This window comes from Dermacentor variabilis, chromosome 3 (genome assembly GCF_050947875.1).
Source record: "Dermacentor variabilis isolate Ectoservices chromosome 3, ASM5094787v1, whole genome shotgun sequence".
Classification (NCBI taxonomy): Eukaryota; Metazoa; Arthropoda; class Arachnida; order Ixodida; family Ixodidae; genus Dermacentor; species Dermacentor variabilis.
Genome location: NC_134570.1, coordinates 135,366,654 through 135,391,157, shown reverse-complemented (window position 1 = coordinate 135,391,157; position 24,504 = coordinate 135,366,654). Strand labels below are relative to the sequence as shown.

The following is a 24,504-nucleotide window of genomic DNA, read 5'->3' as shown; positions in this document are numbered from 1 at the left end:
GGTGAAATGAAATTGAGTCAACCCATCCCACGCAATAACGGTTCGGTTCATTATCTGCGAGGCATGCTCGTAGCATGAAGGCACCCCTCATTTAAGGTGAACATTGCATTTCATTGGCCACTGTGAAGCATTGGAGCAAAAAATGGTTCAAAGAAGGACGTGAAAGTTGCACAGACAATCCTTGATTGGGCCAAAGCCACCATGTAGTCACCACCCAACATAATTGCAAAGGTTGATGAGTTGATTAGACAAGAATGGAGCATAAGTATCAATGAACTGGCAAAGCGTGTGGACATCTGTCACCATTCGGTTCAAACCAGAATTCATGAACACCTCGGTTATCGCCTCTTGTGTGCGCAACGAATGCCTAAGGTTTTGAACCACCGCCAGAAGACGGAGAGGTTCGGCACTTCATTGACTCATTTGATCCGGTATCACAATGACGTCTTCTTTTCTGCAATTATGACTGGGAACGAATCATGGTGCCATGCTGCTACGAGCCTTAAACACGACGGCAAAGCTTACAATGGAAACATTCGAATTTACCACCTCCACGCCAGAAAGGTGTCGACTTTTTTTACGATCAGGGGCCATTAGTGATCGAACCAGCTAAATCTGGAGAGACTGTCAATTGTTCCCGATATTGTGAAACGCCGGATCGACTGCTTGTTGCAATCAAGAACGAACGACGTGCAAAATTGACGAGTTGGGTCATATTGCTTCACGACAATGCCCGTTCCCACGTCTTCGATATGGTTAATACACAACTGGCCAAGATCAAGTGGGAAATGCTGCAACATCCACCATACAGTCCAGACCTGTCGCCTTCAGACTTCCACATTTTGTGGCATTTGAAAAAACTGCTCATGGGAACCAGATTCATGTCGGATGATGACGTGAAAAAGTCAATTAGAGACTTTTTGAAGCAGCAACCCGAGGAGTTTAGGAGACGGGAATGACGCGACTCGTTACAGTAGGACAATGACGACTCGTTGCAGTGGGAGTGACGCGACAGTGGGACAAATTTCTAAATGGTTATGGAGACTACTTTTACACAAAGTACCCCGTTTGTCAAATATTCGCGTTAGGTCACTTTCATTTGACTCACCCTCGCATATTTTGCAGAACTTCTGCTTTTTAGACGTGCTCTTTATTGCGACTATAATTTCGGTGCAATTACGCACAATACACGACCGGTGAGAGCTGCTCCTGCGCAGTACATTGTGAGAAAGGACAGCATCATTGAAGTTTTTCCCTTGCGATTGCAAACTTATCAAATATAAAGAATGTTCTTGAATGACAAATTTTCATTAAAATGTTTGTCCTGAACTTTTTCATTTCTTGGCCTTTACGTTTTCGTATCAGGCATACACTGCTTTGCTGGCTTTGAATTGATATAGTTCTAAAGTTCGTGTGATACTTTCTTTACATATAAATACAAAATAAAGGAAGCATCGATATCAGTTCTTTCTGGCTCAATTTTTGGGACATACGGGTATATTACTTTATGAAAAAATACATATGTATGTTGTCTTCCCAGTGCGTGGCGTTCAAGAATGCGTTTGCAGCATCTTTGGCAAAAGGCAATGCAGTTATTATTCATGTACTTGATCCCTCGACAATTGTATAACGAGGAGGCCGAGCTGCAACCTGACCCCCCCCCCCCCCCCCCCCCGAACGAACTTTCTGGCTAAGCCAGAAAGCATATGCATTGCATGAATAGCATGCATGAATTGCATTGCATGAATGAATTGCATGAATTGCATGAATTGCATGAATTGCATTGCATGAATAGCATGCATGAATAGCATGAATGCATAGCATATGCATGAATATGCATTGCAAAACCAGTAGAGCTCTTGTACGCTACATAACTTGCGGTATCCAAGTCGCAAATTTTTACCACTCACGCGGTCTCGAAGAAGGAAGTGCGGTTCAGGCATGGTAGCAGAAATAATCCGAAATATTTTTTTCAATAAGTACGGCTCCAGCCGCTGATACCACAAGCATGCTCTAAGGGAAGGAGCGTGCGCGGCAGCCGAGCGAGCAGGGACAAGCGGCGTCCTGGCCGTGACGTCATTCGCGAGAGGGCGCCACTCCAACTCCTCGCCGCTAATAGCAACCGCGACCTGCTGCTCAGATGAAGAACACCCTCACCACGAAGCCATGCTGAAAGCGTGTCTACAAATGAAACGGTAGTTCAGGGCACGTCATCTTGCTTATGGCGGGGATGGTAACAACTCTTCAAGCCATCAGCTCTCACTGAGTTCTTGAAACTGCGAACTTTTCGACTCGACGCAACGCAGAGGCCTGCTTGTTATGTACTTTGCTTCTCAGTATCTGTCATTCTCATCGGTTCCTTTTTTTCCAGCCCTTCTTCCTCCCACAGTAACTGGCGAGTTTAGCACAACTCAAGCTTACATCTCTCTATCATAAGCAATAAATTTTGTCTTTATGAATGCAGGCCTTGGAAACAGCGTTTTAAACATTTTCAGGAGGCTTAAGCTTTGCCTTTAAGACTTGAACGCGATAGCGTTCAAAGATCACTGACTACTCCTCACGCTTCCCGGCAACTGCAGCGTATGTAACCGTAATGTTTACCGATAAACACTCGCGGCGAACCCTATGCACAAAGGCGGGCTTTCTGGCAGAAACGCAGCCTTTTGCGTGGGCCGCGATGCGGCGGTGGCGAGCGCCATCTGGAAGTATATACAGGAAGCGGGTGCGCGGCTATGTGGAGTCCGAGATATTCACGCGCCGGCGCGCGCAAATGGCGGATGCAGTCGGCGGTCTGTTCCATGTGGCGCAAGGAACTGACTGAATTGTATTTATCAAGCTAAAATGCGTAGAAAAATCGTAAAATGCGACTTGCACGTAACCTACAGACGTGCTAGCTCTTGGACTGTAATTTGAATGTACTAGAAAACATAACTCTGCTACGAAAAAACTCAAAGAAACCTCTTTTCCAGCGTCTGTATGATTGGTTTGAAAATATGTTTGGGGAAACGACGTCCGACACCGGATATTCTGGGACACTGTTAGGTAACAAAGTGCACATTTATAATGCATATATGCAGACAGTGACAGTTCTTCCGTGGAGTGTCGGGCCACCCACTTGATCTGCTGCCATTTGGCAGCAGCAGCTTGCGGTGGCATGTATGCCTATTTGAGACTTGCAATGTTGCTGTACAGGATTTCCGATAACCAAGCATGCTGGAAGACCACTGCGGGGCTACCATACCGTCTTGCTGCTTCCTTCGTGGGAGCATGTACACAGACTGCATCGTACTGCGCCTGCATGGTTTCCAGCGTGCCCTTTATAAGGTATCAACCGTCACTTACAGCGCATACATAGAGGAGAGACAAAAAGAACGACCAAGACAAGTGCTGACTTACAACTTATTTTTATTTTGAGAAAGAAACGTATGTATACTGAGACACCAAGACAAAAGCAAAGTGCGCAAAGGGCGTGAAGGGTTTCTAGGTGTTTATTGCGCACAATGATGTCCCGATTTTTGAAGAAACCTCTATCTTCGCTAGGCATTCTAATGAGTATACCAGACTTATCAATGAAGCAGCAGCCATTGCCGATGGATACTCAGTTAGTAAGCCATCAATTGCATTAATAGACAAAAAACTGTTTTTTCTGAGGTCGCACATGCGCTCTCGTTCATCTTAGGTCATGTATTCTGAATGCATACTCATGTCGGGTTGATGCTTTGTAGGTGGTGCTTTTGTCTTAGTGCCTCACTATATAAACATTTGTTTCTCAAAATAAAAATCAGTTGCAAGTCAGCGCTTGTCTTCATCGTCCTTTTTGTCCCACGTCTACGTATGTGCATTAAGTGACGATTGATGCCATGGAATACCAACTAGCCCGTACCCAAACCCTTTATGAGCTGATCGAAGACCCAGGATCATCCCCATTTGGCACCAGCAGCTTGCGGCGGCGTGTATACCTATTTGCCACTTCCAATGTTGCTGTACAGGATTCCGGATAACCAAGCCTGGTGGAAGACCACTGCGGGGCTACCATACATTCTTGCTGCTTCCTTCGTGGGAGACGTAGACCGAATGCATCGTACTGCGTCTGCGTGGTCTCTAGCGTGCCCTTTATAAGCTCATCGAAGACCCAGGCTAATCCCCACTTAGCAGCAGCAGCTTTCGGCGTTGTGTATACCTATTTGACACTTGATCTTGCAGTACAGATTTGCGGATAACCAAGCCTGGTAGAAGACCACTTCGGGGCCACCATACCGTCTTGCTGCTTCCTTCGTGGGAGCACATACACCGACTGCATCGTACTGCGCCTGCGTGGTTTCTAGCGTGCCCTTTAAAAGCTCATCGAAGACCCAGGATCATACCGTTTGGCAGCTGCAGCTTGCGGCGGTGTGTATACCTATTTGACATTTGCACTGTTGCTGTACAGGTCAATATGCCTCTACCAAGTTTGTTGAATATCTTACACCTTATTCCTGCCGTAGCTGCTGCTGCTATTCTTAGTGCTTAACTTTCTTAAATTGTACATTACTGCCCCATTGTCTCTCCTTGTTGCGTCGTGCGTAATATTGCTGGTTTAAATCTCGTACTACATACATAGCATGGCGAAAGAAATAAATAAGTTGTTTGAGGATTTCAAGCGAACAATAATGCAGGAAATTCGTGATTTTCGAGAAAGCCTTGAGGGAGATATAAGAAACGATATCCGTGAAATAAAGACCACCCTGAACTTCATGACAGAATGCTACGAGTCAATGAAGGTGTTCGTAAGTCGAACTAAGAGGCAACATCACACCTTGAAAGAAAATGTCAAGGAATTGAAGGATGAGTGTGATGCTCTGCGTGCGTAGCTGAAGCAAAATGAGACTAGCCTTTTACAAAGTGAACTGCACTCAAGATGCAATAATGTGGAAAGTAAGCGGCGTGTCCCATGCTCCCCACGAAGATGTTAGAGAAACCGCCAAAAAATTACGACAAGCTTAGACATGCCCTTTGATGACTCTGACATTGAAATCTGTCATCGCGTTAAAACATCAGGCGACACTACTGCCCCTGACATTGTCATTCACTTTTCACGAAGATTACCACGAGATGCTTCTTTAGAGAAGGCAAGAAAGCAAAGAGCATTGTGTTTGCTTTCTTTCCTACTGATTACTTAAGCTTTTTATCAAACATTCCTGTTTTTGTAAACGCCTATTTATGCCCTGCCATGGAGCGACTATTCGGTGCCGCGAATGGGAAAAGGAAAGGTTGCCAATGGTAGTATGCATGGACAAGAAACCTCAAGATATTTGTTCGAATATCAGCTGGGACGACTGTTGTTGTGATAAATGGCCTGGATGACTCATCTAACATCATGTAAGGAAACTTCTCTTCGTCCTTGTTCTTTTTACTTCTGTTTCACGTTACAGTTGTGGGTTTGTTATTAAACGGTGTCATTGTCTTGGTGAAAGCACAGAGATAATTGTTGTCATTTTTACGAAAACGTTCATTCCTTGGTAAAGAAAAAAGATGAAATGGAAGTGCTCCTGGAAAGCATAAATGCTCCTTTCCCGGCAATAATGCTAAAAGAAACATGGTACACTAACACATCACAGGTGTTTTGCCCTCCCGTTTATCAGTGCCGTTATCGAAACTGTGAAGATAAATGTGAAGCTGGTACGGCTATTGTTGTAATGGAAGGCATCCTATGTGAAACTGTGGGCGAGTTCTGTGTTATCAACGCAGATGTCGAAGTACTTACACTGTGCAGCCTCAGCAATTTGTCTGGCGCCATCTACCGCCCACGCTCCGGTGATTTTAATCGGTTTCTGAGTTTCCCTGGCAAACTTTTCAATCATGTAGTAGAAGGAAATTTTATCCTTTTCCTGGGAGGTGACTGTAACGTGGACATGCTTAGGTACCCGCACTACAGGAAAGAACTTCAGTACCTCATACTTGCAAAGAGGTTGAGCAATGTAATTGCAGTGCCAACATGAGTTACTCACAAAACTGACACTCTGTCCGACCTTTCTATTAGAAACGCTTATTTTGATGACGTAAAAGCGGATGCTATTTATACAGATATCGGCGACAATTTAAGTATCTTTAGGTTAACCAGCAGTACCTGCCGTTTAATAAAAAAGAGCACACCAATTCATTATATTCAAGATATAACAACACGTTCTCTAGATATTTTTCGCAGCTCCATTAGTGTGCATCAATGGAACAGCGTTCTCAATTTAAACAACAGTCAAATTGCGTACACTGCTTTCATCACTACATTTTAAAAGATATACCACGAACATTTTCCACTCAAAAGGTTTAAGAAACCTTCGAAAGCTCGATAATCTTGGGTTATTTATGAATTATTAAATATGTTTAAGCATAAAACTGCCCTGTACGTCCATATTGGTACACATAAAGCCTTGAAGAATGTAGGTCATATCGAAATCAACTTCCAAGTACACTGAGAGAAGTTAAATACTTATATCTTCAAAACTTGTTTTCAGAACCTGCGATTCCGCGATCAGATGTGACATGGAGAAATTTAAACCCTCCGGCTATGTCCAATTAAATCCTTGATTCTTCCTGGTAACTTTTTTGTCAAAGTAAACAACTATCTGGCGTAACACTAGCTAATGCTTTTAACGATTTCTTCGTTCAGCAAGTTAATGGTTGAAATAAGTCGTACAATAGTAGGTATGATGCTTCATTTATTGGAAACATTAGCTCGAAGTCATTCTTTCTCACTCCCACTTACTGCACTTAAGTTTCTTCTTTATAAACTCAGTCAAACATAGTAAATCGCAGGGCACAGATGGCATTAAATAAGGCCTGTAAAGCATGTCCTTAACATTATTTGTCCTGGTCCAACTCACATTTATAACGTGATTCTGTCGTCTGGCCAATTTCCGAAAGACATACAAATAGCTCGAGCACAGCGGGTGTCTAAAAAAGGGTAAGAAAAATTTACTACGCAATTATTGTCCAATGTCGATCTTACCTCTCTTCTCAAAAGGCATTGAAAAATATAGTTCAAAATAAAGTAATATCATATCTTGAAAAAAAATTTCCTAGGCAATTAGCAACATGGTTTCAGGAAGGGCGTTTCCACAGAGACAGCTCCTTTAACTCAAAAAGTAACTAGTTTGCAAGCGTTCAACAATAAAAAAAATTAATTATTGGAACATTTGCAGATTTCTCGAAAGCATGTGATCTAGTTAATTATAAAATTTTACTCGCTAAGCCCCAGGCTTTCGGTATCCGTGGCATAGCCTCGGACTTCTTTAAATCCTACTTATCGTATCGAGCATAATATGTAGAGATGGAAAAGGAAAAGTCCATTCTTCAGGGCATAAGAATAGGAGTGCCGCAAGGAAGCATCCTTGGGCCACTCGTGTTGATAATCGATGTAAACCATATGCCAAAAAGCTCAGAACAGGCCAAATTTATTTGTTATGCAGATGACACAGTAATGTTTATTGCTGCTATTACTGCTACATCGGAGGCTGAACTAAAGCTTCAAGGGAACAAAGCGCTAAGAGATCTTAAAGAAGAGACTGATGCAAGCTGATTACATATAAATGCGAGCAAGACAAAAGTTGGGTACATGCAAACAGGCAAAAACTTACGAAGTTCAATAATAATTAAAATAGGTACAAATAATTTAAACATTGTTAACACGGTCCTTGACATTAGCTGTAACATTCTCTGAAGATCTAAGCTGGAACAATCGTGTGGAACAAATCAGTAAAAAGGTGTCGTCTGTTGTAGCAACAATAGTACGCTTGAAATGTTTCCTTCTTATTAAAATTAAGATACAACGTTACAATGCTGTAGTGTTCTTAATTTTACAATACTACAACCTCGTTTGGAGCAGCACTAGCAGTCATACCCCACGAAATTGCATTTGCTTCAGAAAAAAGCAGTGCGCTGCATTTCCAATGTTCCTTGATCATTTGCCAGGAAAAATTTGTTGATAAAGTTCGACATTTGACCTGTGTTCATACAGTACAACTATCGTTTAATTTTGAGCTACAAGTCACATTTGAGGTCTAATGAATCTATCCTGTTTCCTCTAGCAGATCGGTACGTAAACCATAGCATCCGTGATACTAGGCATAAATAAGTGATATCATAAGAAGCTAACAAACACTGACACCAAGGACAACACAGGGGAAAATACTTGTGCTTAGTAAATGAAAAAAAAGAAACAATAATTTAATGGAAATGAAAGTGGATGAAAAAAGAACTTGCCTCAGGTGGGAACCGAACCTATAACCTTCGTATTTCGCGGGCGCTGCTGTACCAATTGGGATAACGCAGCGCTGTTTTCCCATCCACTTCCTTGGGCATTTATGTGTCCTAGTAGAACCCTGGGAGCGTTAGTGAGCGCCACAACTGACAGACCTTGGCGACGGACGGGAAACGTCCTTTTGCCGCAGGCGTCGCGAGAACGTGATCTTTTTTGGGTGAAGGCAACTGGTCAATAAACCCACATATGCTACCTGAAGGCATCAATGTAGCCGGATTCGAGACCCTCGTTGCGTAATAATAGAAAGGGGGTTAACCGAGGGGCTCGATTTTTATAAGTCATATCATAAAAAGCCAACAAACACTGACACCAAAGAGAACATAGGGGAAATTACTTGTGCTTAATAAATGAAAATAAAGAAACAATAATTTAATGAAAACTAAAGTGGATGGAAAAACAAATCGCCGCAGGTGGGAACCGAACCCAACTGCGGCTGTTGGTGTCTTATGATACTGTTGCGTGTGGAAGGACACAAACAGAAGAGGCTATTTACAGGCTATTTACACTGGAGCCAGGCAGCCAGGCCGACACTCGCTCGCGCCAAGCGCACCGAACAACTTCATCGTCGTTCTCGCGGGGGCTCGTCTCTTGAGCATCGCTCGATGGTATCGTAATACCACCCTCCGACGGCAAAAGTACCGTCGAGTGTTGTTAAATATCCAAGGCGCGTGGAGAGTTGTAGGGCTTGAGTCGGGCGACGTAGACAATGTCACTGGTGGTCACAGCGGAGTATGTAGTGGGCGTGGCTAGAACAATTTCATAGCTGACATTGGTCACTTTGCGGAGCACGCGATATGGGCCTGTGTAAGGAGAAAGCAGTTTTTCACAAAGGCCAACTTTACGCGAAAGTGACCAAAGCAACACGATGCTGCCGGGCACAAAATGGACATTACGGTGACGGAGATCGTAGCGCTGCTTCTGATTGTCTTGAGACTAATTGTACACGAGCGCGCGCGAGTTGGCGAGCATGGTGAGCATGGGCGATCGCATCAGTTGAAGCGGTGGCAGACGGAAGCACAGTGTCTAGTGGTAGCGTTGGTTCGCGGCCCTACAAGAGGTAAAACAGGGAAAAGCCAGCCGTTTCGAGACGGCAACAGTTGTATGCAAAGGTGATGTAAGGTAGAGCCAGGTCCCAGTCAAGGTGGTAATCGGAAACGTATTTGGATAGCATGTCTGTAAGGGTGATGTTCAAGCTCTCAGTGAGGCCGTTCTTTTGGGGTTGGTAGGAGGTGCTAAATTTATACCATATTGAGCAGGCACGGATGATGTCGTCGATGAATTCGGCCAAAAACGTACGGCCACAGTCTGTTAGCAATTGACGCGCAGCACCATGCATCCAAATGATATCACGTAGGAGGAAGTCCTCAACATCATTTGCGCAACTGGTCGGAAGAGCACGGGTTACGGCGTAGTGGGTCGCGTAGTCCGCCGCGACTGCAACCCACTTGTTTCCTGATGTAGATTCCGGAAATGGGCCGAGAAGGTCGAAGCTGACACGATGAAAGGGCTCAGCAGGAATGTCGAGCGGCTGCAGGTAACCAGCGGGGAGCTCGCAAGGCTTTTTGCGTCGTTGGCAAAGTTCGCAAGTGGCGACGTAACGTCGTACGGAACGGGCAAGGCGCGGCCAGGAAAAACGGCGACGTACACGGTCATACGTTCGTAATACGCCGAGGTATCCTGCTGTTGGTGCGTCGGGGAGCTCTTCTAGAACGGTGGAGTGGAGGTGTTTAGGTATTACAAGTAGGAACTCAGAGCTGTCCGGATGAAGGTTACGACGGTACAGAGTACCGTCGCGGAGGACGAAGAGGCGTAGAGTAGCATCGGCCGGAGAGTGTTCAAAACAGTCGATGAGTGCTCTGATGTAGGCTTCATGGCGTTGCTCATCCGCAAAATGAAGCAGCTGTGATACAGAGAATACGCAAGAAGCACTGGCAATATTGGAGGAGTCAGAGTCGTGAACAGGGTAACGCCACAATCTGTCAGCGTCATTGTGCAGGCGGCCAGACTTGTACACCACGGTATATGAAAATTCTTGTATCCTCAAAGCCCATCGACCAAACCTGCCTGTAGGATATTTTAGCGATGAGAGCCAGCAGAGAGCATGATGGCCAGTGATTACGCAAAAAGGTCGACCGTAAAGGAAAGGGTGGAACGTCACAACCGCCCAGACAACAGCAAGGCATTCTCGTTCCGTAATGGGATATTTCCGCTCCGATGGTGCTAGGAGGCGGCTCGCATAAGCAATAACGCGATCCTGGCTACGCTGACGCTGGGCTAAGACGGCACCTATGCCATGACCGCTGGCATCTGTACGCAATTCTGTAGTGGCATCAGGGTCGATGTGGGCGAGAATGGGTGGGGAGGTTAGAAGAGTGACGAGACGAGAGAAGGCGGCGGCTTCTCCAGTGCCCCACGAGAATTGTACGCCTTTCTTCAGAAGATTAGTTAGGGGTCTAGCAAGTGTCGCAAAATCTGGCACAAAACGACGAAAGTACGAGCATAGCCCTACAAAACTTCGAACGTCTACGGCTGTCTTCGGAACCGGAAACTCTCTGACAGCACGAGTTTTGACGGGATCAGGCTGTACTCCGGAAGCGTCAATGAGATGGCCCAGAAGAGTAATTTGTCGGTGGCCAAAACGACATTTGGACGAGTTCAGTTGCAGCTTCGGCTTTCGAAATACATCAAGTATAGTTGTGAGACGTTCAAGGTGAGTGTCGAACGTTGGCGAGAAGACGATGGCATCGTCGAGGTAGCATAGGCATATGGACCATTCGAAACATTGGAGCAGGGAGTCCATCATATGCTCAAAGGTGGCAGGGGCGTTGCATAATCCAAACGACATTACTTTAAATTTGTATAGGCCATCAGGTGTGATGAAAGCGGTTTTTTCTCTATCCATATCGCCAACAGCGGTCTGCCAGTATCCCGAACGAAGATCAATAGACGAGAAATAGCTGGAACCGTGCAGGCAGTCAAACGCGTCGTCTATACGTGGGAGCGGGTATCCGTCCTTCTCAGTAATGTTGTTCAGATGACGGTAGTCTACACAGAAGCACCACGTGCCGCCCGTCTTGATAACCGACACAGGTGACACCCAGGGACTTGAAGAAGGCTCAATGATATTTTTATCTAGCGTTTTGTTGACTTCATCTTGAATTACTCGGCATTCCGACGCAGGAACTGGATACGGTCGTCGGTGAATAGGTGTAGCATCGCCAGTAAGAATCCGATGCCTGACCGCGAGCGTCTGGCCTAAATGGCGATCGGCGAAGTCGAAAATATCTCGGTAGGACGATAATACTTGGCAAAGCTCTTCAGCCTGCGCAGATGACAGGTCCGTCGCAACCATTTTCTTTATGTTGGGATCAACGCCCGAAGCTGGCACGAGGGGCATGCTAAGCTCGCGAGAACCATCGGTCGATAACGCTGCAACGTATTGGTCGCTGAGACAATCAATGGTGGCAAGGCAAATACCTTGCGGTAGAATTCGCTTTGCAAATGCAAAGTTACAGACAGGCATGCGAATGGGGTTCCCAGTAATATTAAGTATACTGTGAGGCACTGTAACGTCATACCTTATTGGAATGTCGGGCAGAGGAGTGGCAAAGTACTCGCCACCAGGAACTGGTGGGAAATGTAGGCTATTGACTTTAGCTGCAGGCGAAGAAAGCCGGTGGGACGTAAGCGGCAGTGGGATGCGTCAGAAGGTTCTGCGAGCATCGGCAACTCAAGGCGAAGGGTACTGGAAGAGCAGTCAATAAAGCAGAACGTGCGGAGAGAAAATCGACGCCGAGAGTGAGGTCGTGGGGGCAATGAGCAATTACGGTGAAGAGGACAGGAGTGTGGGGCCCGGCGATGCCGACACGTGCCGTACACATGCCGATGAAGGGCATAGTACCTCCATCCGCAACGCGGACGACGCATGCCGACGCTAGGGTGAGGAGCTGTTCAGTGTTCAGTCGTCGTCGGAAGGCAGCACTCATTATAGAAAGATGTGCTCCTGTATAGATGAGTGCCTTGACAGGATAGCCGTCAACGTCAACCTCAAGAACGTTTCGGTTCGTGGGTAACGTGAGCAGAGGATGTGAGGGCCGGGTCGACAACGCAGCCTCACCTCCATAAGCTGCAGTGGCTAGTTTTCCAGCTGGATCCTGGAGGCGATAGGCGGCGAAGAGAAGCGACGGGGTTGGGGCGAACGAGACTGATGGCGTCGAGTCTAGGGCGAGCGGCTGTAGCGAAGGTTCCGAGCAGGAGCATCAGCGGCAGTGGATTCGTAGCGGGTGGTATAGGGAATGGCAGGTCCAAAGGCGCGTGAATAAGCGGCGGCGTATGTCCGAGGAGGTGGTGGCCATCGGTTGCGGCAAAGACGAGCGACGTGGCCGATGCGACAACAGTGGAAGCAGATCGGCCGGCCATCAGGGGTACGCCAGTCGTACAGGTTGCCACGAAATGTTGCGGAAAAGGACTGCCGAGGACGAGGAGGGCCGCTAGAGAACTGGGTAACGCTGGGTTGAGACGTCGGACACACGGAGTTGAGTCCCATGTTCTCAAATTCCTGTCAAACGACGAGCTGAATCATCGCAATGGTGGTTGCTGGTGGAACAGGAAGCGTCGTGGAGAAAGCTGGCGAACAGGCGGCCTCGAGTTCGCGGCGAACAATATGGGTGACGTCACCACAGGTGGTGGTCTGACGAGGTCGACCCTCACATGTCGACGTAGCAGCAGCGTTGGCTAGCCGCCTGATGTGGTGTGTGATACGGCGGCTTTTAGCTTGTTCAAGGTGACGGCATTCTTTGATGATGGCGTCGATAGTCGAGACGTTGCAGAAAACAATCAAATTGAAAGCGTCGTCAGCGATGCCTTTTAGAACATGTGACATTTTATCTGGTTCGGACATAGCATCGTCAGCTTTGCGGCATAGAGCCAAGACGTCGAGGATGTAGGAAACGTGTGGCTCCGTAGATGACTCAACACCAGACGCAACCGCCTTTCTCGCGGCAACCTTGAGCACAATGGGGTCGCCGGACAGTTCCCGTCGCTTCTCTTTGAAACTGTCCCAACTGGTCATCTCGTCGTCATGCGTTTGGTGCCATACTCGTGGGGTGCCACCGAGATAAAAGATGACATTGGCGAGCATAATCGTTGGGTCTCACCTGGTATTAGCACTGGCGTTTCGTAGAGCTTGATCCGGTCGTCAACAACCTGTCCCTCCTGGCCAGAGAACGCACCTGGGTCACGATGTGGCACGACTGTGACGATTGGAGCAGTGGGACAAGCCGATGCCGTTGCAGAGGTGGGCGCTTCACCGGGAGGCATGGTGACAATCTCGGTGTGCCGACCACTTCGTAGTTCTGTAGTGAGGACCGGGATCTCTGACCTCCACCAGAATGTTGCGTGTGGAAGGACACAGATAGAAGAGGCTACTTACAGGCTATTCACATTGGAGCCAGGGAGCCAGGGCGACACGCGCTCGCGCCAAGCGCACCGACCAACTTCATCCCCGTTCTCGCGGCGGCTCGTCTCTTGAGCATCGCTCGATCACATCGTAATAATATGACTTATAAAAATCAGGCCCCTCGGTTAACCTCCTTTCTTTTAGTTTATTACACAACGAAGGTCTCGAATCCGGCTACATTGATGGCTTCAGTTAGCATACGTGGGTTTATTGACGAGTTCCCTTCACCAAAGAAGATCACGTTCTCGTGACGCCTGCGGCAAATAGGACGTTTCACGTCCGCCGCCAAAGTCTGTGAGTTGTGGCGCTGGCTAACACTCCCAGGGTTCTACTAGGACACATAAATACCCATGTTGGCTTCTTATGATATGACTTATGAATGATGTTTGTTTCGCTTGCATTGTAGTCACGCATGCGTGCTAGCGCAGAACCGGCTTATGCACATAGATCTATATATATATATATATATATATATATATATATATATATATATATATATATATATATATATATATATATATGTATATATATATATATGTGTGCGTGTAAGTAGATCTATGTGCATAAGCTTGCGTACATGGCATGTGTGTGTATATGTGCATAACATATATATATATATATATGCATGTTTCCAGACGAGGGTGTGTGTTGTGTTTTTCGGCGCTGCAACCCTCTTCTGGGAACATGTACCAACTAGCCCCCCAACAAGTATTACTCAGATATACATGTATACGCATTTTTTTTGCTTGAAAGCGCATTTAGTCCCAAGCATTACCTTTTTCTGTAAGCATCGCATTTTTATAATATTCTGCAGTGCTCTGCTGTTAAATGTATAAGGAGGCAGGACCCTCGTCAAGCTGTACCCGAGCTTTTAGTCATGTCTCCTCTTTTTCAAGGTGAAAAAGAAAATAAAAACGATTTGATTGATTGATTGATTGATTGATTGATTGATTGATTGATTGATTGATTGATTGATTGATTGATTGAAGCGGGATGAGGGAGGTGACGGTGAACTTGTGCTTTGTGTACGCCTACTCCCTTCCTCTCTCCCTACCCTCGGCTAGGCCCCTATTACAACGCAAGTTCTGGACTACATGCAGATGAGGAATTTCCGTGCGCAAAACTATGGTGTCCTGCAGTCAAACAAGTTTCGCAGAACAAGTACCTGTGTCATGCAGCCTTAGATCCTGAATTATCAGTGACTGCGACAACGGCTACGGCAGAAGTGACAGAAGAGCAAGAAGAACTAACCACACACCGTAAGCATGGTTTCAAACGAATCTTCAGAGGCATTAGTGGCGTATCGTTGGAAAAAGAAGTGTGCGTAAGAATAGTCAAAGCATTATTGTTAAGGGGTGCTCTTAAAGGCCTGACGTTCTTTCCGTGTGCTCTGAACTAAACGTGACATTCGCGTATCGCGTTGCGCCAAATCGCAAACCGAGGCAACAGAAAAGTTTTAGGTATATTTGCGGAGATAATGTAATAAATACGTGAAACATATTTGCAGTAGGTAGTAAAATGTTCATGAATACAAAATAGTGTCAGTAGTAAAAATATTGTCAATTGAGTGGTTTTATAAACGACCAAACTATAATGAACAGCAGGGTAAGAACGCGCGCTTCACAGAGTGTGAGATTTACGGCTGGTAAGTGGCCATACAAATAAACACACTCCCTCTTTAGATATGAGAATGCCATGAGTAACCGAATTTGCTGAAGAAATCTGCACGACTTTCATTTCGTGGTGAAGAAATTTTTGTTAATACTTGTGGTCTTGCTTTGAGTCTAAGTACAGATGTATCTATTAGTGGAATACCAAATTAACGTTACCAGAGCGAAACCTTTGCAGTTGTAAAAAAGTCGCAGTTGCTCCCGAAAGGCAAAGCATCAATTGCAACAGAAAATTAGTGGACAGCCATATGAATTAAGGATTGCGGTTTTATCGTCCGTATAGACATGCAAACGTAGGCACACAAATTAAATTAAAAAGCATGGCGCCACGCGCGAACAAACAAACATGAACAGATCTAACTCGATAAGCGCACAACCTCTCTGGCAAAACGCTGGGGTGAGGAAACGCGATGGCAGCAGCCAGAGGCGTGATATTCGTGCTCTCTATCGCATCAACAAAAAAGTGGTTGCCGAGAACACACAGCTATAGCTAACACACACGCCGCTATCGTGGGCTCCCGTCGCAAGCCTTCACTCGCACATACAGCATTGGGCGCGCGGTGACGGTGTTGTCGCCCTTGGACTGCATAGGGAGCCTCACAGTGACGGCGATGCCAACGGCCGAAATGCGCTTAGAGTGTCCATATAATTGCTATCGGTATAAAAGAAGAGTCGTCCTGATATTGGTATCGAACTCGAGACCTCCACCCTACAGGGTGTTGTACCATCTGAGCTAACAAGAAGGCTAAGCGATTGCAGTTATAGAGAGAGAGAGAAACAACTTTACTGGTCCATTATTAAAATAACGCGTTAAGCGTCTGATAAATTGACACCTTCCAACGCAGGTCAATACTATGAAAAATCACTTCTGGGGCAATTCGCAAGATGGAGGTGGTTTTTCTTCACAGGAATGTTTGTTATCCGCCATAGATAGGAAAGAAGCTCCCCAAAACGGTTCCATTATAGCAAAATCGTATCGGCTTCTCCAAATAAAGGTTTCGCTTTCCACATTACTGACTTGTTACGGAAGAAGTGATTCCAGACGTCTCTGCTTAAATGAGGATATTTGGTTCTTCTCATAAATGTTCTCTGCAGGTCCGTCCTCTGAAGAGAAGCAGAAACCAGTAGCCAAAAATCCAACGACACACAAGGAAGAAAGACTCACAATTCGGGTGCCTTGGGTACGTGATGGTTCCTGAATTTCGTTGTCTGAAGAGGAGATAGTAAAGCCTAGGCAAGGGCCTGGGTGACTACTGCGCGGGCACATGGCTGGCTGGCATATGTGGCTGTTACCGAATAGTGATTTTTGAGACCGAATCGAATACAAGTTGAATAGCGCCAGAAGCGAATCGAATCGAATGAAGTACTGAACGCTTTCCAAATAGCTTCCGAATTAGGAGCAGTCGTGGTCACAATTAACGTAAAACGATAGTCTCATCTCAGTATTCTAAATCTTAGCAACGTTTTTTTCTTTACACAGTACGTTAGGAAGAGTTACCTATTAAATCCACAAATGGAGCATTAGAAGCAAACAAGTAGCTTCTTCGCATGTATAGGGCTCCTTAAAGAGTGCGAATCGTACTCTGTGACTACTAAATTTGATGACCGAATCGAATAGGGCGTCGTTTGGTTTGTTATTCTAAAGCTTCGAATATTCGCAAACCCTCTCGGCAGTAAACCCGTGATTGTTGCAGTGAGATTTACATTTACACATCTATAATTTTTTATTCGTGTTCCTGCTATCCTATCATGAATGGCTACTAGTATCTGTATTAGGAACGTTGCCTTGTTTAATTATATAGATTTCATATTAAAATTTGATAAGTCCCGATATTTCTGCGTTTCCCCGACAGTGAACCGATTTATTGTAAATGCAGAGGAATATGACGACGGACACCATCACTTCTCTCGACAGCAATTTCTTCCTTACGGTGGTCGCTACGTCGCCCTCATCCACTGCCGTATTCCCTGCTGCGGCTTCGGAAATACATACGCAGAACGCACCGCAGTAAGAATCTGTGTGCGCCACACACATTGCCAAGGGCAATGTTGTCATCCTCGGCCTTTTTATGCACTAGCCTGAATAGCACTCAATTTTCCACTAATAGACGGTACGCTGAAGCTGCTTCATTTGTTAAGCGATTGCAATGTAGACGTTGTCGCCATGAAAAAAAAACGACAAAATGGAGCGTGACAAAGTGTAGGGTCGATGGAGGCAAAGAAGACCATGCAGCGCGATGAACCGTTGTCCGAAAAGTGCACAGTCTAGCAGCCTGGGTAATTGGCAAATAACTGCTCGTAGCCAAAATAATGCCTTTCTCGTTAATGCCAAGGCGTGCGGTGCTGATCGCTACTACTTACATAGACGAGCATTTAGATTCAGATTTAGATTTATTGCTTGCGAAAAAGAAGTGCATACAACATCACAAATATACAGACGATTCTCCCAAAGTGCAAGAACTGTAGTTAGGACCCTCGGTTAATGACCACATCATTGATGGTGATATTTTTAGACAGCAAATTCGCGCTATTGTCAGATAATGTCGATAAATCAAAATACACTATTATACATTTCATTTCAAGTCAAACGAACACGAAAAAGCACATTATGAAAGAAAGTCGGGGGAAAGCAGGGATGAAACTCAAGAAATGACATGTGAGACAGAAGTCAAAGATACAAAGCCAGATCGTAGTGCAGTTATCGCAAGAAATGATGCTTAAAGTAATTTTAAACATTTGAAGAGGAGCACAGGGTTTTATTGTTGATGGTAATTCATTACAAAAAGAAACTGCGGCGAACGCAGATTTTTCTTGCCGTAATTTGTATGAACCACGGGTAACAAGAAATTGTTGTTAGCCGCCAAACTGGTTATATTTTTGTTCTGTAAACGTTCAACTGCAATAAACTGAAACGTAAGGTTATTATGAAGCAATTTGTGGAATAAGACGGGTATGTTAAGCTGTAACAAATTGCTAACAGGCCAGATATCGTACCCGCGAGGTAACACAGAGGCATTGGATTGCATGGAACTAGAAGTGATAATGCGTGTTGACTGGTTTTGGATACGTTTAATTGATGGTAAGTAAGAAGCGTACATGTTGTCCTATGAAACAATGCGATAGTTATAGTGACTGGTAATGAGAGCATAATACAATGCTAGCAGAGCCTCACGAGAAAAGAAAGCGCGAGCTTTGATTAATGCACGCTTACCGAACGCAGTCTTCTCCTTGAGATGTTGGACGGGACAGAAAAATGCAAGGCTAGGGTCAAGATATATGCCGAGAAAAGTAGCATCGTTGCAGAGGGAAATAGAATGAATTCCCGTTTGATAAATTAGGAAAAATATTACAGATGCGAGAAACGCTTCGTGCATGACGAGTGAGCTTCGTGCATGATGCTGCCAAAAAGAAGTTTCCGCCGCATGTAGGTTCCCGACTTCGTCCAAATGGTTGTCTCTTGCTGTGCGTGCTGCAAGCGACTCAAAGAACGCATTCAGATCTTTTAAGTGCCGCCACAGGAAAACGTTCCTTCACTGATCCCAGTATGGAAACAAAACCCAGCGATGTTTTTTTTTTCATTACCTCTGAGAGCTGTTTTTACACTTACCCTGAAACACTCGACGGTAGCATTTATATATAACAGATCCAAATTAATAATTGGCCATCGACTGCCATCCTTTTCGAATAATTTGCAGTACAGCTACCACTCTGCGGACTGCAAGAACAAAGATGGGAGTAATGCACGTGACGGAAAACCGTGCTTGGTAAGTAAGCATGTATTCTAGTTTGATATTCGGACTGGTTATATTGCCGAGGAAATGTATTGACAATCAGTGCTAGCGTTTTTTGTCAACATCTTGCCTTACCACGCAATGAAGTTACCGTAACGCGACTGTAATGCAGGGAGACCAATCTTTCCTTAACCGCGCCTATATACTTAATGTAGTGAATGCAGCCTCAAAACTCGGACGTACTTCAAGATTTTGGTTCCTGCTGCGGTTGGCAATTTAACGTGCGACATCGTGCTTAACGCAAGAACGCCAGCGACACACAGTCACCTCGGTGGATCGTACAGGCAGGTATGGTAGGGTTGCGGTATTGCAGTCTCGGAGTTCGGCGGTTCTCTGAGGTTCGCTGTCTTGTATACGCCTCCGCTACGCGTCCAAACGGGGAGCTGTACTACGCTACCGGGCCTCACACGGAGACTAAGCTCGCCCGCACCATCGTCCGAAGTTTCCTTGAAAAAAAAAAAAGAAATAGAAAATGCTCTTTGTACTTGCGAAAAACGCAAATTCTTCCAACATTTCCGTTTTGGCAGAAAGAAGTGTTCATTTAACAGTAAGGAAATACCGGTATTGGTGGTTTTCAAAAGGAGGTTCCACAGCACATGGCTCAAAGGCGACTTTCTTATTGAAATTAGTGGAGATCAATACAAGAGAATGTCAGCAAACAAGCGCATAGTGCAATGATGAGTTGCGAGAACGAGAGGTTTGAGGAATCTAACAGGGTTTTATTTACATGGCGGTAATGGGGATAACATATTTATAGACACATGCACACTCGTACTGGAGGAAGTAGAGGAGCACATCAAATTTTAGCAGCCAATCCCGCAGCTAGATTGTTCTCGGAACATGACCTAAATCATTCTGAAGAAAACACCGCACGCGGAGGAGGCCTCCCAAAAATTATCGGCGCATTAAACCTTTGGAGATGATTGGTGACGGTAATGCGATTAGCATTCTTCCTTGCGACCGGTGTTTAAGCGGTGATTATGCCTAGTACGCGTGATGGATTCTTGTGATGGTGGAATTAACGAGAATGAGAAGGCTCAATATAGTGATCGGCGCTACCTATCGGTGTCGCCGCAAAGCCTGTGCGTAGACTCCGAAATGCACGCTACGCCAGTACGTCAGAACACTGAGAAACGCGCCATGCGGCGACAGGGCTCCCCTCTCGCGTTTCTTTCTGTACACGCTGCGCCATCTAGTGGGGCAGCACGAAGTAGACGCGTGACCTCGGAGAGGAAAACGGCGCAGTCTGGTGCCTTCGAACGCTGTTCCCTTCCTCCCTGCAAATCGTGCGGTACTTTCTCCATGACGTAAGTTGGTGCAAGGTTCAGAGGCACCATCCTGCCACACACTGCCTATGATGTTGCACCTTCGATCTCGTATATGACGCAATGACTCGGCAGGGCAAGCGCCGGTCGACGCCGTTTTCACGGTCAAACGTTGGCTCCTTGCAACGATTAGCTGAGCAGTATGCATCCCTCATGGTTGTGACTCCTTTCACAGATAGCGGCAAGTAGCGGACAACTCGAACGGACTTTGACCTCGTACACTGGCCTAATGTTGTCTAGGCGTAACAGTTCGAATGATGGTCACGTTAGCGCTCCCATGACCCGTTCGCATGGTCTTCGACTAATGCGCCAGACGAAGCAGTATGCACTTATGGCCACCTTTAGAGACGTGAACACCCTGGGCGCTGGCTCAACGCGTCTAGTACGCCTTCTTGTTCATCGTTCCTTTGTCGTGTTTTTATTACAAAACAATGTTTGACTCATATCAGGCCCTTCGCGGTGGTCACTATGTTGTTCAGCCTAATTTAAGGACTCTTCCAAAAAATTCAGATCCCGTGTCACGATCGAATAGTGCTGGGTGTTACCGCTGCGGCAACAAGGAAACTATCGAACACATTCTTTGACAATGTCCCCGATACAGCGCACACAGGCAGTCACCCGCGCTAGCGGTCGCTGTCGAAGGACACAGTCCTGAAAAGCCAAACTATGCAGTCGTCAGACCACAAGAAAGTCAAAGGAGTGTTAAAATTTTTGCGTTCGAGTGGCCTGTTGAGAGAATCAAGTCCTCGTGGACATTACCAAGCTTCACAATTTATCTATCGTGCCTTTGCATTTTGTCTGCGTTATTCTATCCGTATTTAATTTTCCCATACCCTTCCTCCGTGCACGATAGCACACCTGTTAACCTCCTTGCCTTTTCCACCAAATATTACTGGCGCCTACTCTAGTGTACTGGAAACAATATGCACCACATTTTCTTCGAGCAATGCAATTGCTCTTTTTTAAAGACTTGGTGCATGATAGTGGCACATCCTGTATAATTCACTCAATTAAGGAAACGAGGCCGTTTCGGATACACTCGAAATCAGAATCAATAACAGCCATGCACGGCAGCGCTTGTACTCAGACTCACATTAAAAGAAAAAGAGAGAGAGAGAGGTTGCAGTTTATCCGGAAAGGGGAAGCAGTATTAGTGATACCGAAGTGTATGACAATTACACGAAGGAAGATTCCACCATCGAGAGAAGGCAGATTCTTGGTGGTACAAGAGGGCTCAGGCTGTAAAACTGAACTGTCGCCTACAATTACACCTAGCAAATACGCATACAAGGCGGTCACGCCAGGTACTTATAATGTGGGCCAGATAATGTTGGATTTACAGCGAGAAGCTACATATCAGGAGGAGATGTATCGCTTGTGTGAATGTTTATCGAGGGCTCAATGGCACACGTAGAACCATATTACAGCGTCCCTGTATGTGGCTTGCCGATTCGTTCGTCCGTCCGTCTGTCTTTCGCCTGTACCTCGAAATCTCTTCTGGCGCAACCCATGCCCATGCGCGAAAGGAAAGAAAGAAAGAGATGCGCGCGATTGGCTGCGCCAGTAGTGACATCGCTACTCTCCGTCGCAGCCGAGCGCACGCGCAGAACCTCCTCTCCGGCTCCGAAATGGATAGGTCACGTGTCATGCGTACTCCTGAGGAACAGCAGGTTTTGATCAGCAATGCCATGAGCAGAACCGAGAACGAGATAGTCTACGCGGTGCCGATGCTGCAGCCCGGGCACAAGAACAGGCTTGTGCAGCCGAGCGCAAGCACCAACTGCGTATCGGGGAGCCGGCAGCCTACCAAGCCATCGTTTAATGAACGGTCGGGATTGACCCAGCGATAAACACGGGGCCGCATGCTTGAACTTCGCTGGTTAATCATCTGTGCGGACTGCTTGGGCGGTTATATTATGTTACTTGCTATCGATTACTTGGTAAAATTAACGTGTTCCGCTACTTGGATTAAATAGGCAAAACAAATTTATGAACTCATGTGAGTGTAGAGAAGCTCTATAATTTCCCTAGCTGCCTCTCGTTTAATGCGCTTTACGTCAAGTTCGAATCACTTGTTCCTTTCTTGCTTTCTTTTGGTTTCCTGGCTTATAGTGTCTCCCAACTTTGCGTGCCCTATTTCTGAAACTTCCAATATTATCTGGTGTGCATCCTCCTTGGGCGAATAATTTTTTTCATTTTTTTGCAGATTTCACCTGGCAGACACATGCTTGGAACAGGTCATGGGTGCTACTGGGGAACGTGTAAAAATGGCAAATGTGTAAATGCAGCCTATTCTAGATGCGCAATTATGTAGGACTTGCACAGCTATGAATAAATCTTCATAAATAAATAAATAAATAAATATTCTGTGGTCAAATGTATGACTTTGCAACTACCGCCTTAAGCAGGTGGAAATAAAATGAACTCGTTGCAAGAAAATTGCACTGTTTCCTGGACTGCAAAATGAACAGTTTCATCGAATACTGTTTCTGCTAAAATTTTATTGGCATTACGTCAAAGAGTGCCGTTCTATGGCTCTTATGAGCGCGGCTACGGACGCTCGATGGCGGAAGCGGCATTCTTTCCAAGTTGAAATATGCAGACTACAAGGGTTCCCGCGCTCCTCATTCTAGCTTCAAGTAGTGTCTACGGGTACCTTTTCAATACACATGGTAGCTCTTCAAAGCGCGCGAGGGTCGTTCATACAGAAACAGCAACATGAGGTGCTTTTACGAAGAAAAACAAGCATTTTTCAGTAGGAGGGCGCACTGAAAACACGATGCAAGTGCTTAAAGCAGGGAAATGGCTGCTACTATAGAGGGTTGCTCTTTACAATGTCTGTGTCAAGTGAAACTGTCGCCCTCCTTTGTTAGCGCTGTCTGTGTAAGACAATGTTAAGAAGTCTGGTCCTGGCGTGAAAATTCATGTATCTCGCCCCAAAAAAGGCTAACGGACACCAAGTACCATTAAACACCCGTACTCTATTACGCGTAAAAGAATAAACACACGTTCACAGCGTTACATAAGAAAGTAATAAGAACATTTATTAGGACTATGGTAATCAGGTGGCGCTCAAACCGCGTTTACACCATCATCGCCGCTGTGGTGTCATGATATCGAAAGTACACGCGCGAGGCGCGTTCGAAGAGTTAGGTCTCCTAAAACGCCCAGTGTGTGTGGCTAGAAAAACTATCTAGCCAAGCCGACGGACCGTGGCGATATGCTAACTCGGCTTTACGGCAGAGCCAGGGCGGCTCTCTGGTATCCGCTCCTGGAATGAGGGTTGGGCGTTTAATCCTGCTGAGCTGCTATGTGCATTGCACTCCATGGTAAATACACTAGTTTGAGTGGAGGAGGCAGGGAACATCAAACAAACGTTATCTAATCCTTGCATTGAGGGCTGACAAATGCCGATGTTTTGACGTCAATCTCGTATTGTGCACGATCTAGGCGCGGGGCTGTAGCGTCATCGCCAGCATCACTGATCGTGCTGGCGTTGGGACACGTATGGTATCAATCAGGACGCTGTTCCTGCTGCACAGCAGGCGTGTCGCTTTTATAGGCGTCGGTGCCGCTTATTTTCCGCACTTGTGGCGACAATGAACTTCCCTTTCTCCTCCTTCTGGGAATATATCAGTGGACATCGAACGCAGACATTGCTCCCTGCCTTGTCCATATGTATTCAGCACTCTTTTGTTTTATTCTGCCACTGATCAAAGTTCACAAAGACCAAAATTCGTGAATTTCCCGGCTGTATCCTTGCCTATGTCACTGCACACTGTTGAGGACAGCCTGCGAGTGAAGTGTAAAAAATCACTCTCCGCCAGAAACATCGTGAATTCCACGGAGTCGATGGCACTGCACATAAGTCAAGACGAATCGTTACTATTTTTCTTCAGTAGTGCAATTTTGTGGACGCCTATTATATTAAGCAGGCTATTGAATATCCACAACAATTTTCAAA

At 45.8% G+C, this 24,504-nt stretch overlaps 1 protein-coding gene and 1 long non-coding RNA gene across 7 annotated transcripts in view; both read left to right on the top strand.

Annotated features, from left to right (window-relative positions):
- LOC142574207 (uncharacterized) overlaps positions 1-16,653 on the top strand; it is a 118,327-nt gene extending 101,674 nt beyond the window's left edge. For 5 of the 6 annotated variants that reach the window (XM_075683356.1, XM_075683355.1, XM_075683357.1 and 2 more), the window contains 2 exons: positions 14,819-15,013; positions 16,520-16,653. In XM_075683356.1, coding sequence (XP_075539471.1) covers positions 14,819-15,013; positions 16,520-16,623 — 299 coding nt within the window. In that variant the 3' untranslated portion in view covers positions 16,624-16,653. The remainder of the gene's footprint in view (positions 1-14,818; positions 15,014-16,519) is intronic. The other variant, XM_075683359.1, reaches the window with a different exon arrangement.
- LOC142574209 (uncharacterized) overlaps positions 1-23,010 on the top strand; it is a 161,514-nt gene extending 138,504 nt beyond the window's left edge. The window contains exon 3 of the long non-coding RNA XR_012826453.1: positions 22,747-23,010. This is a non-coding gene — a long non-coding RNA (uncharacterized LOC142574209). The remainder of the gene's footprint in view (positions 1-22,746) is intronic.
- Positions 23,011-24,504: the final 1,494 nt, after the last annotated feature.